The sequence below is a fragment of the Mya arenaria genome, chromosome 11 (genome assembly GCF_026914265.1).
Source record: "Mya arenaria isolate MELC-2E11 chromosome 11, ASM2691426v1".
NCBI lineage: Eukaryota > Metazoa > Mollusca > Bivalvia > Myida > Myidae > Mya > Mya arenaria.
Genome location: NC_069132.1, coordinates 39,408,443 through 39,425,141, shown reverse-complemented (window position 1 = coordinate 39,425,141; position 16,699 = coordinate 39,408,443). Strand labels below are relative to the sequence as shown.

Genomic DNA, 16,699 nt, shown 5'->3' with positions numbered 1-16,699 from the left:
CAAGGAGTTCTGATACCCAGAATAACAATGTGTCCTGAGACCTAGAAATACAAGATGTGCTGAGACCCAGAAATAGAAGGTATACTGTGACCCGTAAATACAAGGTGTGCAGAGACACATAAATACATGGTGTGTTAAGACACAGAAATACAAGGTGTACTGAGACCAATAATATATAGTGTGCTGAGACCAATTATCGCAAATTGTGCAAAGACTCAGAAATACAAGGTGAACTGAGATCCATACACAGAAGCTGTGCTAAGACTCAGAAAAACAAGGTGTGCTGAGACTCAGAAACACAAAGCATGCTAGGATCAGAAATAAAATGAATGCTGAATCCCCGAAATACAAAGTGTGTTGAGACCAATAATAGAAGGTGTGCTATGACCCAGAAATACGAGTTGTGCTGTGACCAAGAAATACGAGTTGTGCTAAGACTTAGACTCGGAAATGCAATGAATGCTGAAATTCAGAAATTCAAGGTGTGTTGAGACCTCGAACTATAAGGATTGCTGAGGCTAGGAAAAACAAGGTGTCTGTAATAATTGGTGAGGCCAAAAAATACAAGATATGATTCAACCCAAAACTTCACCTATTCAGAGCATGACATCTCTTGGACCACCTTCAAAGATACTCACTTAGAAACATATACCTCAGAAAACTATCAGCGCAGCATAGAAAACTCATGGGTCATAGGTCAATAAAACATTAAGATCAATGATGCGAAGGAAAAATATGTCTTTACGAAGCAAAATGCAATAATGATAACTACTGACATTGCTTAATATATTAAATTTGTCAACAGCGGACACAACAGCAAGGCGGGGAAACAGACAATATTCAGGGCATATATTTAATCCTTGAAGAATGACAACAACGAGAGTTCCACTAACGTGCCAACACCCATCATGGCCAGCCATCAAGGTTCCATAGGCGAGGTTACTGAAACTCCTTCAAAAACTGAATCAAAAGAAATTATGTTTACCAGACATGATCACCACTCGCCTACATTGTGATCTAGCCACATATTTAGCCACACTCCTAGTGGCAATCTTCCTAAGAAGTCTGGTTAGTGGCAGACTCCCTGGTGACTGGAGGAAGGCAAATGTCTCGACTATCTTAAAAAAATCAGGAACACATATTGACAAGCAACATCATGCCCAGCAAGTCTAGGAAGAAAATTCAGTTTGAATACAGGCTTAAGGGATCCATTCTTCAGGTAACATCAACCTCTAAGAACTTGAGTTTAGATATACCTGTCTTGGAATACACATATTGAACATATAGTCATGAAGGGCAAAAACATGCTCTGCTTTCTACACGGCAACCTAAGGTTCAGGAGTGAGGATACTAAATCCCAGGCATACTTCACGATGGTACGTTTCTACCTAGAGAACCGGTCTGGAGCCCCTATACCAACTATCCACATGAATACTAGTTATGATATAACGCATATCTGCTCGGCACACCTGTACCCGGTACAGAAACACCAGAAGCGTTACAGACATGCTCAAAAAACATGAATAGGAGTTGTTACAGTCCGGACGCACCAAATCCAGCTCACTATGATGTACCGAAAACTGAATGATCTGATTTACATCAAGTCAGCAGTACTTTTGGAACCTGCATCTATGGGTACAAAAACACAACACTCTGCCAAACTTAGACAACTCGCAACTAGAACTGACAACTACTAATTACAGTTTCTTCCCTCGCACCATCCGTTCTCAACCGGCAGCAATCGCCGAGGCTCCTGATTTGGTTCACTTCAAACAGAAACTTGTTTAAATGAAATTCTAAGGCAGCTTTCTCCCCAGATTGCTTAAGGGTGAATTCCCATAAGGCACGCTTGCCGGGTTGGTCTGACGATAAGGAACATGCGCAGCCTACTCTCTTTTTTCCACTCTTTCTGTTTACTGCTTCTTTTATCTATTCTGCCACTTCTTATGCTTATTTCTTTTACGCTTTTAACTTTTTCTTGCCACTGGTCAAAACGATATGGTCAATGATGACAATGTTTCGTACGATGTTAATGTACAGAAATTCACCTACAAGTAGTGTTTGGTTTTTGCAAAAAATGTAAGCTGTCGGATTTACTAATGGTCGCAAACCAATATTGATTCCGGCAAAGGAAAGCATAAATAATAGGACATATCTATATAAAACCACACGAAATATTAGTTTCGTAACCGTTTAAAACACACCTACAAAACTTCAAAAACATATTCATTTAGTTCGGTCTAGCTTTCCATCATTATCAAATCACGCACTTTGTACTATTAAATTAAATGGCAAAAAACAATGCTATAAATCATAAATGCTATATTAATACAGACATCCCGCCGTCGCCACCAGACATGATAAGGACAGATAACTATATGGACCAAGCTTTGTTTGTCTTACTTCAAAGTCCAGACCTTTCAACTCATTATTGATATCTTCACGTTACCAAAGTTCGCACTCATTGTTCTTTAATCGTCCCAATGATAAGTTTTAATATCGTTTTTATATCGAATATCATCACCATTGTTTAAAAGTTCGATTCATTAATGCATTACTATAATCAACGTTAATAACATGACGCGCGCAGATGATATCATGAATAACGACATTAATGTGACCTTTCTCGACTTTAGTGACAAAGCAAAGTCTGATGGTCTGGATTTAATGGTGGAATTATGTACGGGACCCGTAAACATTCCTTTTGACCGAGATAAATGTCGCAAATAACTTGAACAGAACATAATGTATTTTTAATTCGTAGATTAATCAAGAATCTCGAAGGTCGAGTTAGACTCGTCTGTTGTGTCGTTGTTAATATTAATTTATTAAATCAGCCTGATGAATCATTTTCAAAACTAACAACAACCGGTTTTTAATAAATATATTGGCCGTTCCTTGAAAGTCAAAAAAATGTAAAGCTTTATTGTCCATATTTTACATAGTGATCTCCCTTGACGAGCATAAGAAAGTCTAAATAAAGACCGTTTCAGGTAAGATCGTCAGGCAAACGATGGAAAATTTCCAGGCGTGACCTCGCTTTTGGCGTAAACTACGGTTCAACGAAAATATCGTCAGAACATTTTTCGCATGGGTTTTACCAGTACTTTTACGGGTGTACCTCAGCACTATTAGGCGTTTTGGTTGGTAATAAACTTGTTTTGTTTTAATGTTGGTTTCGAGAACTATAAATGATACCCTGTTTTATCTACTGCGCGTCCGTTACGCAAATACAGTTGTCGCTACGTCCATACAACGCTACATAAGACCTCATAAAGCGAATGCTTCTTTCGTGGCACGTCTATGGTACGACCATGAAATTTATATCATCCCCACAGTGCTTCCAAACCCCGACATACATACGTTCATACCACATCTATGCGAATAGTTTAAAGGTGCACTCTTATTTCCACATAAGATTTATCACAATTAATACTATTGTTTGATATTCAAAAAGGATCAATATATGTCGAAAACAATGGTTCTTATGAAGGATACCGAGTTTAATTTGAAAGAAATGTGCATAAAACACGGTATTTCTACGTTATGAGACTATAATAGATCACAGTAAATCTTTTAGCATTCACCAATCATTTAATATTTTTGCGTATTAAATACACGGTTACAATCTTGTTATCGGTAATTAATATTTTCCATAAATGCATTATTTAGTAAGAAGTTAAAGGTTTCTCACTTAAAATTTATGTTTGTTATCCATGTGTATTTATTGATTTTGAATAAGAGTGTCACTTTAAATACCATGCGCACAGACATCATGTGCTTATTATTCTCCAACAAATAGAAGCAAATGATACTGCTGGTAATGATGAGAAAACGGAAAAAAGTAGCCAACGAAGATCTTGCTGGGTCTGTCCTTGGCTGCATGTCGAAAAAAGACTTCCCGGTGGCAATTATGACCGACTGCTGACTGAGCTTAGAAAGGAAGATATGCAGTCATTCCGAATGCAAAATGTGTCAACTTGAAGGACCATTTACAGTGACGCTGCGTACGCAGTACAGACGTAAATACAACGAGTTTACAATCTGAACGGGCGTAGCGAGAATGTAGTAGGAACCCATCTGATGACGAAATCACGTAGCGTACTCGTCCATTCAACTTAGTCGGTATCCCAACAATGCAACATGAACGTAGCAAGTTCTCGGCGCGGACGTATCATGGACGTGGCATAAGACGTTAGTTCAAATAACATTATTCAAACACAGACTTAGTAGTGGGAGAGAACTGCAAAGCACAAATCATGAAATACAGTGTGTGTTATGTCTCTTTACATCAATAACAACTATGTTTGTTTTTGTTTCCTCCTACTAAAGATATCTCTGAACTGTTCCCACTGATTTTCAAAAGGCTGAAATCCGACCTTTACTGATGATTTGTATTGTGAATTAAGTGTAAATGTTGTCTTGTATGTGACTTTTGAAAAATAATAATGTTTTTTATGAACAAATTAACATCCTGAAACGATTATCAGCATCTTAATAATAGTCGATCTAGCAGTCCAGCGTCCTCGCGTACATTCTTTTACGGAAAAAAATATTGCAGCGTTTCTTAGTGTGGTGGGTAATTGAGCATATACTATACAAGTACTGCACTTTTATACATAAACTACTTTTAGGTTTAATAAATGGTTAAAAGGGGAAAACATACATATTTTTCAAGGATGACGTATTCTCTAATTCAAGTTCATATATCTAAGCTAAGCACTAAGCTAAATATGTCCTTATTTAACATTCTTAAAGGGGCTATATTCAGCACGTAAAAGTCATGTGGTTATTAGTACAGATACATATACTGACGCTATATTTTCTTTTAACTGTGATTTACGTGGTAAACAAACCTAGTAAATATCGATTTGGAAAAGTACGCATAAGCTGCCAAAGGTACTAGTGTCGTAAGCGATTTGATACACCAGTCAGTAAAATTCAATGCGTTCAACTTTATGAAATTTAAAAAAAATCTTGCAATTATATCATTTGGTGTCTAGTCTCTTTTAAAAGATGCAATGAAACAAAATTTTACTATGATTATATAACATTTTTATTAAATGTTTTCTTAATTTGCATAACGTCTACATACAAAAAAGCTCGGTGAAAGTTTTATATTAAAATATTCAAACTTCACATTTTGTAACTTTGAAATTAATTTTAACCAGTAGCAATTGTATTATTGATGTTTGGCTTACCTTAATATAGCAGCAATATAAAGAATGTTTTTCAAATTCAGTACCCATGACGTTAATAATTTTCTTCAGATCAGTGGTTCATAAACCAACCGCATATTTAAGTGATTATATTTAAAGATATTTAGCTTCTGGTTATAATGAATAATAATTACAGGATATTATATTTTGCAATGTTCCAAGTAAAAGAGTTGTTACATCAAGATGGCGCGAATTTTTATATTCTCCGTCTGGCTTGCATGGCATTTAGTTGGAAACAGCGCAATGCCTGTGAAAATCAACGGCATTGTGCAGACGGTCACCGGAGTGGAAACGTCAGTTAATGTTAACGGAACACGGCACAACGTAAGCGAAAACATAGGAATTCCATAAGAGCATGCCCCCACGGGAGATCTCCGTTTTCGAAGACCCATGCCGTTAGACCGACTACCGGATGATCCATACGACGCGTCCTTCTACCGCAGTGCATGCATTCAGTTGGAAAGCAACATAAGTTTGGCCATAAATATGGGGAATGTTCAGACCTCTGAAGACTGCTTATTTCTGAATATCCACGAACCTGTTACCAACACACAGAATGCAAAAGCCGTCATGATCTTTGGCGGTGGATTTGAAAGTGGCGCCGGAAACCAAATGAATATGTCGTACTTTGCAGCATTTGGTGATGTCATTTCCTAAACATTTAACTACCGATTAGGGATATTCGGTTTCTTCAGTTTCGATAAAGAGCCGGAACCGTCAATGGGAAACTTCGGTTTATGGGATCAGCATGCATTGTTAAATGGGTTCATGACAACATAGCAAGTTTTGGAGGCGATCCCAACAGAGTAACAATCGCCGGACAGTCTACCGGGGCAATCAGCTGTGCTTTTCATGCCAGAACTCCTGTAAACGATGGCTTGTTTCAGTTATTACGAAAAGTGGAGTCGCTTCGAACCCGTTATACAATATATCTAGGAGCTACTGGGAAAGCGTTGAGAAAATTGCTTCCCACGTAGGCGGTAAACGATACTACGGTTACAAATACATGAGCTGTTTGCGGTCTGTCTCGACCGTCTGGTGGAAGCGGTAAATGAGTTACAGCGGGTGGATGTCCGAATGGGAACGATGCTATTCTTACCCAAAATAGATGGTGAGCTCATCAAATTCGACACAAGAGATATACTTGGGTTGATGGATGAAGATAGTGGGTTGGTGCATGAGATGTTCGACACGCTTTCGAATCGAGACATCTTGAACGGGGTAAATATGTATGAAGGTATCGTGCCTTTGTATCTCTTACCTGACATCGATGCGGAAACGTTTGCACCAACTGGGAAGACCATCCGGAACCTTACTGAAACGTTATTATCGATAGTTTCTATAGGCAAATATCGTCCAAAACCTGTGATTGACGTTATTATGAATATATATAGAGATTGGCAAGACCCCCACAATAATGAAAAAGTACGCATGCAATTTGTTTGCATTTTTGGAGATATTGCATTCAAAGTTCCGGCCATTGGATACAACCATGCTCACAGCAGATACAGCAAGCAAATAAATAAACAAAGTTCCAATTTCTTCTACCATTTCGCAGCAAAGCCTCCCTTTCACGTTCTACCAACACAAAGCTGGGTGACGGGGGCGAATCACGCAGACGAGAATATTTGCTTGCTAGGGATAGAGAACCTGGAAATACCTTATACTTAAACACATCAGCAGTTATCTTTCGCTATGATAAGATATTGGTCTTCCTTTGTTAAATCTGGGTATGTACGGTTCGTTTACTATTTGCGTTTCCATTTTAGTGGTATTCAGGGGTGGATCCAAGAACTGAAGTTAGAGGGGTCAATACGTAGGGGCTCATCCTTTTGACATGCGCCCTTCCTTATGTACTGAAATATTAAGGGTTTAAAATGTTGGCAGGGTATACTCACCCATGTATTGTTTAACAATTCATGTCCGAAATTGGGCATTTTGAAAGAATTGTATTTCTTTTCTGTCAAATTTTGAAACTAAAAGTAAACGAGCATCCCCCTGCTCTGAGCCCGCTAAGTGGTATGAGTTAAGTTGTAAGACTACATGTATATGATTTGTATAACTTGAATCCTCTTTGTCTTAGTTAGACTCTCTCCGATAAAGCTTACATATGTAACACGGGGCAAGTGTTGAGGCAAGTGTAAGGTTAAGTCTCATCCCCCAGTAAACCCCTGTTTCGCTGGCTCTTCCTATAAACGGCAATCCAGTCATTTTTAATAAAAATATTTTGATGCATTTTGAGTGTTTTCATATGCATTACAGGGAAATCTGTGTTTTGGTGTCGAAAAATGAGCGAGCCCCTTTACACGTATGCCTATAAACATGTTAATGATTAATTTAGACTAATCGGCTTGTCCCTGAAGTTTCCACTGCATTATAACCATCAACTATAACTCTTGTACTTAAAGTAGTACATACTTGACTTTAAGCAAATTGTAAAATTGAAATAGAAACTCGGGGACAACCCAAGAAGCTACAGTTTGACCTTTATGATGTTATAATCCCAAGCCTTACAGAGTGTAGAAGTCTCCAAGGCCAATTAACTATCGTATTGAGATACAAACAGAAAAGCTGGATTTTAATTGTGTTGAAAAAACAATTATAGGAGAAAAGTTGTTAGTATCTTGCATATATATTACATATACTCTATTTTCATTCAGGCACATTCTGACCAGATTAATAAAGATATCGATATTTTCAAACTTTTAAGAATTCAGTTATCTGAGCCTGAGTCTACAATTATGAGTCAAGACGTCACATAATAAGGACCCTAGCTATTACCTTATGCCTCTTTACATGGTTTATAATTGAATGTTTGACTTATCGGCTAGGCATTGAAGCTGTTTGTGCATTAGTTTCTTAGTGCCATAAGGGTCAATGCACAGATCGGTATTCACGAACGTCTTTGGTCTGACATTGAGACTCAGGGGCCATAATAACGAACAGTCTCCTTGAGTTTGACATTGAGACTCAGGGGCCATAATAATGAACAGTCTCCTTGATTTTGACATTGAGACTCAGGGGCCATGATTACGAACAGTCTCCTTGAGTTTGATATTGAGACTCAGGGGCCATGATTACGAACAGTCTCCTTGAGTTCGACATTGAGATTCAGGGGCCATGATTACGAACAGTCTCCTTGAGTTTGATATTGAGACTCAGGGGCCATGATTACGAACAGTCTCCTTGAGTTCGACATTGAGACTCAGGGGCCATGATTACGAACAGTCTCCTTGAGTTTGACATTGAGACTCAGGGGCCATGATTACGAACAGTCTCCTTGAGTTTGACATTGAGATTCAGGGGCCATAATAACGAACAGTCTCCTTGAGTTCGACATTGAGACTCAGGGGCCATGATTACGAACAGTCTCCTTGAGTTTGACATTGAGACTCAGGGGCCATGATTACGAACAGTCTCCTTGAGGTCGACATTGAGACTCAGGGGCCATGATTACGAACAGTTTCCTTGAGTTTGACATTGAGACTCAGGGGCCATAATAACGAACAGTCTCCTTGAGTTTGACATTGAGACTCAGGGGCCATAATAACGAACAGTTTCCTTGAGTTTGACATTGAGATTCAGGGGCCATGATTACGAACAGTCTCCTTGAGTTCGACATTGAGACTCAGGGGCCATGATTACGAACAGTTTCCTTGAGTTTGACATTGAGACTCAGGGGCCATAATAACGAACAGTCTCCTTGAGTTTGACATTGAGACTCAGGGGCCATGATTACGAACAGTCTCCTTGAGTTTGACATTGAGACTCAGGGGCCATGATTACGAACAGTCTCCTTGAGTTTGACATTGAGATTCAGGGGCCATGATAACGAACAGTCTCCTTGAGTTCGACATTGAGACTCAGGGGCCATGATTACGAACAGTTTCCTTGAGTTTGACATTGAGACTCAGGGGCCATGATTACGAACAGTTTCCTTGAGTTTGACATTGAGACTCAGGGGCCATGATTACGAACAGTCTCCTTGAGTTTGACATTGAGATTCAGGGGCCATGATTACGAACAGTCTCCTTGATTTTGACATTGAGACTCAGGGGCCATGATTATGAACAGTCTTCTTGAATTTGACATTGAGACTCAGGGGCCATGATTACGAACAGTCTCCTTGAGTTCGACATTGAGACTCAGGGGCCATGATTACGAACAGTTTCCTTGAGTTTGACACTGAGATTCAGGGGCCATGATTACGAACAGTCTCCTTGATTTTGACATTGAGACTCAGGGGCCATGATTACGAACAGTTTCCTTGAGTTTGATATTGAGACTCAGGGGCCATGATTACGAACAGTCTCCTTGATTTTGACATTGAGATTCAGGGGCCATGATTACGAACAGTCTCCTTGAGTTTGACATTGAGATTCAGGGGCCATGATTACGAACAGTTTCCTTGAGTTTGATATTGAGACTCAGGGGCCATGATTACGAACAGTCTCCTTGAGTTTGACATTGAGATTCAGGGGCCATGATAACGAACAGTTTCCTTGAGTTTGATATTGAGACTCAGGGGCCATGATTACGAACAGTCTCCTTGAGTTTGACATTGAGACTCAGGGGCCATGATTACGAACAGTCTCCTTGAGTTTGACATTGAGACTCAGGGGCCATGATTACGAACAGTCTCCTTGAGTTTGACATTGAGACTCAGGGGCCATGATTACGAACAGTTTCCTTGAGTTTGATATTGAGACTCAGGGGCCATGATTACGAACAGTTTCCTTGAGTTTGATATTGAGACTCAGGGGCCATGATTACGAACAGTCTCCTTGAGTTTGATATTGAGACTCAGGGGCCATGATTACGAACAGTTTCCTTGAGTTTGACATTGAGACTCAGGGGCCATGATTACGAACAGTCTCCTTGAGTTCGACATTGAGACTCAGGGGCCATGATTACGAACAGTCTCCTTGAGTTTGACATTAAGATTCAGGGGCCATGATTACGAACAGTCTCCTTGAGTTCAACATTGAGATTCAGGGGCCATGATTACGAACAGTCTCCTTGAGTTTGACATTGAGATTCAGGGGCCATGATTACGAACAGTCTCCTTGAGTTCGACATTGAGACTCAGGGGCCATGATTACGAACAGTCTCCTTGAGTTTGACATTGAGACTCAGGGGCCATGATTACGAACAGTCTCCTTGAGTTCGACATTGAGATTCAGGGGCCATGATTACGAACAGTCTCCTTGAGTTTGACATTGAGACTCAGGGGCCATGATTACGAACAGTCTCCTTGAGTTTGACATTGAGATTCAGGGGCCATGATTACGAACAGTCTCCTTGAGTTTGACATTGAGACTCAGGGGCCATGATTACGAACAGTTTCCTTGAGTTTGACATTGAGACTCAGGGGCCATGATTACGAACAGTTTCCTTGAGTTTGACATTGAGACTCAGGGGCCATAATTACGAACAGTTTCCTTGAGTTTGACATTGAGATTCAGGGGCCATGATTACGAACAGTTTCCTTGAGTTTGACATTGAGATTCAGGGGCCATGATTACGAACAGTCTCCTTGAGTTTGACATTGAGATTCAAGGGCCATGATTACGAACAGTCTCCTTGAGTTTGACATTGAGACTCAGGGGCCATAATAACGAACAGTCTCCTTGAGTTTGACATTGAGATTCAGGGGCCATGATTACGAACAGTCTCCTTGAGTTTGACATTGAGACTCAGGGGCCATGATTACGAACAGTCTCCTTGAGTTTGACATTGAGACTCAGGGGCCATGATTACGAACAGTCTCCGTGAGTTCGACACTGAGATTCAGGGGCCATGATTACGAACAGTCTCCTTGAGTTCGACATTGAGATTCAGGGGCCATGATTACGAACAGTCTCCTTGAGTTTGATATTGAGACTCAGGGGCCATGATTATGAACAGTCTCCTTGAATTTGACATTGAGACTCAGGGGCCATGATTACGAACAGTCTCCTTGAGTTCGACATTGAGATTCAGGGGCCATGATTACGAACAGTCTCCTTGAGTTCGACATTGAGATTCAGGGGCCATGATTACGAACAGTCTCCTTGAGTTTGACATTGAGACTCAGGGGCCATGATTACGAACAGTTTCCTTGAGTTCGACATTGGGATTCAGGGGCCATGATTACGAACAGTTTCCTTGAGTTTGACATTGAGATTCAGGGGCCATGATTACGAACAGTCTCCTTGAGTTTGATATTGAGACTCAGGGGCCATGATTACGAACAGTCTCCTTGAGTTTGATATTGAGACTCAGGGGCCATGATTACGAACAGTCTCCTTGAGTTTGACATTGAGACTCAGGGGCCATGATTACGAACAGTCTCCTTGAGTTTGACATTGAGACTCAGGGGCCATGATTACGAACAGTCTCCTTGAGTTCGACATTGAGACTCAGGAGCCATGATTACGAACAGTTTCCTTGAGTTTGACATTGAGACTCAGGGGCCATGATTACGAACAGTCTCCTTGAGTTTGACATTGAGACTCAGGGGCCATGATTACGAACAGTCTCCTTGATTTTGATATTGAGACTCAGGGGCCATGATTACGAACAGTCTCCTTGAGTTTGACATTGAGACTCAGGGGCCATGATTACGAACAGTCTCCTTGAGTTCGACATTGAGACTCAGGGGCCATGATTACGAACAGTCTCCTTGAGTTTGACATTGAGACTCAGGGGCCATAATAACGAACAGTCTCCTTGAGTTTGACATTGAGACTCAGGGGCCATAATAACGAACAGTCTCCTTGAGTTTGACATTGAGACTCAGGGGCCATGATTACGAACAGTCTCCTTGAGTTCGACATTGAGATTCAGGGGCCATGATTACGAACAGTCTCCTTGAGTTCGACATTGAGATTCAGGGGCCATGATTACGAACAGTATCCTTGAGTTCGACATTGAGATTCAGGGGCCATGATTACGAACAGTCTCCTTGAGTTCGACATTGAGACTCAGGGGCCATGATTACGAACAGTATCCTTGAGTTCGACATTGAGATTCAGGGGCCATGATTACGAACAGTCTCCTTGAGTTCGACATTGAGACTCAGGGGCCATGATTACGAACAGTCTCCTTGAGTTTGATATTGAGACTCAGGGGCCATGATAACGAACAGTTTCCTTGAGTTTGACATTGAGATTCAGGGGCCATGATTACGAACAGTTTCCTTGAGTTTGACATTGAGATTCAGGGGCATGATTACGAACAGTTTCCTTGAGTTCGACATTGAGACTCAGGGGCCATGATTACGAACAGTTTCCTTGAGTTTGACATTGAGATTCAGGGGCCATGATTACGAACAGTCTCCTTGAGTTCGACATTGAGATTCAGGGGCCATGATAACGAACAGTTTCCTTGAGTTTGACATTGAGACTCAGGGGCCATGATTACGAACAGTCTCCTTGAGTTTGACATTGAGACTCAGGGGCCATGATAACGAACAGTTTCCTTGAGTTTGACATTGAGATTCAGGGGCCATGATTACGAACAGTTTCCTTGAGTTTGACATTGAGATTCAGGGGCCATGATTACGAACAGTTTCCTTGAGTTTGACATTGAGATTCAGGGGCCATGATAACGAACAGTTTCCTTGAGTTTGACATTGAGATTCAGGGGCCATGATTACGAACAGTCTCCTTGAGTTTGACATTGAGATTCAGGGGCCATGATTACGAACAGTCTCCTTGAGTTTGACATTGAGACTCAGGGGCCATAATAACGAACAGTCTCCTTGAGTTTGACATTGAGACTCAGGGGCCATAATAACGAACAGTCTCCTTGAGTTTGACATTGAGACTCAGGGGCCATAATAACGAACAGTCTCCTTGAGTTTGACATTGAGACTCAGGGGCCATGATTACGAACAATCTCCTTGAGTTCAACATTGAGATTCAGGGCCATGATTACGAACAGTCTCCTTGAGTTCGACACTGAGATTCAGGGGCCATGATTACGAACAGTCTCCTTGAGTTCGACACTGAGATTCAGGGGCCATAATAACGAACAGTCTCCTTGAGTTCAACATTGAGATTCAGGGCCATGATTACAACAGTCTCCTTGAGTTCGACACTGAGATTCAGGGGCCATAATAACGAACAGTCTCCTTGAGTTCAACATTGAGATTCAGGGCCATGATTACGAACAGTCTCCTTGAGTTCGACACTGAGATTCAGGGGCCATGATTACGAACAGTCTCCTTGAGTTCGACATTGAGATTCAGGGGCCATAATAACGAACACTCTCAAGTATGAGTTCTGACTCAAGTGGCAAAACTCTTTATTATTTAATAGGAGTGTTTTTATGAGTCTGAGTCTAAAATATTGGGTGTCCAATGCCATTTTGGTATTGCAGTATTTTGCAAATCTGCCGAATATTTATTTCGGTAAAATGACATCAACAAGCTAGGCCTCATTTTTATCAATACATCGTAGTCGTAACAAGCTTAAGTGTCTTATTTTATTTAGCCAATTTACTTAAACTTCATTTTAGAAATTCAATTATAATCTATTTTGGTACCCGTGAATTTCCTTTAAACGTATCAGAATCTTTCAAAATGTGCAAAAATTACACAAGTCATATCAAAACAGTGTGTTTATCCTGTTATATGACGCTTCAGAATGTTCGGGAAATTGGGGCCGTATGGTATTAACAGAGGCTTGGCCTACGACCAAACTATAATTTTGAACACTAAACTGGTTTAAGTTATTTAATTTAAATTTTTAAGCCGTGGTCGATTGTGCTCTTGACTTAATCAATTTGATTCTCTATCCAGAATTAACTTCTAAACTGTTTCTGCTTTAAAATAACAGAATAACCGCTAGTATTTGGTGTGTATAAATACCACGTGACAAAACTGCTAAATCTGTTTTCATAATATAAGACATCCGGTTGTGACGCTGAGATGATTAATAGTCCAAAATTAGCTCAACTTGGAATAGCAAAGCGGTTCATGTGAAACCGAAAAGCACGTTTCAATTAGATTATTTGCAAAAGGAAGTTTTAACACAATATACTCCGAAAATTGTTGATTCAAATGTATACATAATTCATTATCAAATGGATTGAGTGTTCCAGAAGGCAATGTTTTAATTTTTATTTTACTAGCAACCCGAACAACGAAATAGATCAGTTTTGGCCCAGATTCGACGAGTATGCACAACAGTACCTGGAGATAGATTACAATATGAACAGACACTCCGTCAAGGGCTTCTTCAAGGCTGGAGAGTACCATGTCTGGACGACAGATATGCGAAATCTCATCATGATGCTAAGTGAGATGGGAGAGGATATGGGCTCTGAGAGAGAGGGTGGAAACCGTTGCAAACCGTCGACAAACTCAGCATCTTCATCCAACTCCATAGCTTTCTCGTCGGCGGTGGGTATGCTTGTTCTTCTTCCGTGTATATACGTTGCTCTTTTTTATTTAAAGGATTAGTATACCGTTCGTCAGATTTGTAAGCGAGCATATATGCATTTGCAATACTGCATGCGCAAGAAACGCATGCTTTGGACATTATTCGTAACATATTTAGGATTATTTTCATATTTATAATAATGTTTTATTTTTACTCCTGTCATAAGTGAATTGTTTATTGTTTTAAGCAGAGAAGTTAATATCATTAAAATGTAATCACACCCTTTGTTACAAAATATGTATCTAAAACATACACCCATTGAAAAATATCCATACATTTTAAACTAACTTGAAGACTTTGAAGCAATATTTAACACCCAATAGTGTAAGAAAATAAAAAATCAATTTGAGGTCACACGCGTATAAATGAACGACGGCCATCAGTTTAGTATCGAGACACCATTCAGTATCGACAATCCATTTGGTATCGACAGTCCATTTGGTATCGAAAGTCCTATTGGTATCGACAATCCATTTGGTATCGACAATCCATTTGATAGAGACAGTCCATTTGGTAGAGACAGTCCATTTGGTATCCAATTTAGTATCGACAATCCATTTGGTATCGACAGTCGGTTTGGTATCGACAATCCATTTGATATCGACAATTCTTTTGAAATCGACAATCCATTTGGTATCGACAGTCCATTTTGTATCGATAGTCCATTTGGTATCGACAATCCTTTTGGTATCGACAGTCCATTTTGTATCGATAGTCCATTTGGTATCGACAATCCTTTTGGTATCGACAGTCCATTTTGTATCGATAGTCCATTTGGTATCGACAATCCTTTTGGTATCGACAGTCCATTTTGTATCGACAGTCCATTTGATATCGACAATCCATTTGGTAGAGACAATCCATTTAGTATCGACCATCCACAGTCCATTTGGTATCTACAATCCATTTGGTATCTACAATCCATTTGGTATCTACAATCCATTTGGTATCTACAATCCATTTGGTATCTACAATCCATTTGGTATCGACAATCCATTTGGTACCGACAATCCATTTTGTATCGATCGTCCATTTCGTATCGACAATCCATTTGGTATTCCATTTAGTATCGACCACCCATATAGTATCGACAATCCATTTAGTATCTACAATCCCTTTGGTATTCCATTTAGTTTCGACAATCCATTTGATATCGACAATCCATTTGGTATTGACAATCCATTTGATATCGACAGTCCATTTGGTATCGATAATCCAATTGGTATTTCATTTAGTATCGACAATCCATCTAGTATCTACAATCCATTTAGTATTCCATTTGGTATCGACAATCCATTTGGTATCGACAATCCATTTGGTATCTACAATCCATTTGGTATCTACAATCCATTTGGTATCGACAATCCATTTGGTATCTACAATCCATTTGGTATCGACAATCCATTTGGTATCGACAGTACATTTGGTAGAGACAGGCCATTTAGTGTCGACAATTCATTTAAAACCGACAATATGTTAAGTATCCTAACTCATGCAACTTAATATACAAAATACAACATGCATACTCTTAACTGTACTCTCTAAAATGAGCACTTATAACCTAGTTTAAACTCCAGTTAACTCGTGCTGGCTCTGGTTTCATCGATCGCTACAAGGCGGAAATCCCATAATTTATGTGATACGTGTGTGGTCAGTTAGTGGTGTTTGTACATTGCGTTTACTCCGCCCAGTGTTGTTTGGTTCGTAAGCGTCGAAAGGGTGAATACTTCAATGTTTATTGAGAAATAGTTAAGTTTATTGCGTCATTGACCGGTGAATGCGTTGAAAAAAAAAGTTTACTGAGAAAAAAACGTTTTTCTTGGAAATAAATGGTGACCTATGTCCTTTGGGTCAGTGTTCCTCCAAACAGGGTGTATACCTAAATGTTTGACTACTGGGCTTGGCGATGCATTGATTCGTGTGGCTATTACTACATTACTAGGACAAAGACTGTGTTAATAAATGAAGATGGTGCCATATCAGCTATGTTTGCATGATTGTGTGGAGCATACGGGTGCAAGTCGAGAAAATAAGACAATAGCGTTATATAGT

The 16,699-nt window shown here is 39.9% G+C and overlaps 1 protein-coding gene across 1 annotated transcript; it reads left to right on the top strand.

The window, feature by feature from the left end:
• Positions 1-15,012: 15,012 nt before the first annotated feature.
• On the top strand, positions 15,013-16,150 carry LOC128208526 (uncharacterized). Its single transcript, XM_052912086.1, has 2 exons — positions 15,013-15,539; positions 15,781-16,150. Exons 1-2 carry the CDS (start codon positions 15,013-15,015, stop codon positions 16,148-16,150), a joined length of 897 nt encoding a protein of 298 aa, XP_052768046.1.
• Positions 16,151-16,699: the final 549 nt, after the last annotated feature.

Bases quoted from the DNA above. Each gene is read 5' to 3' on its own strand.
- LOC128208526 (XM_052912086.1), top strand. From the start codon at position 15,013: ATGAACGACGGCCATCAGTTTAGTATCGAGACACCATTCAGTATCGAC. The intron at 15,540-15,780 runs GTATCTACAATC...TATTCCATTTAG, and splicing joins GACCATCCACAGTCCATTTG to TTTCGACAATCCATTTGATA.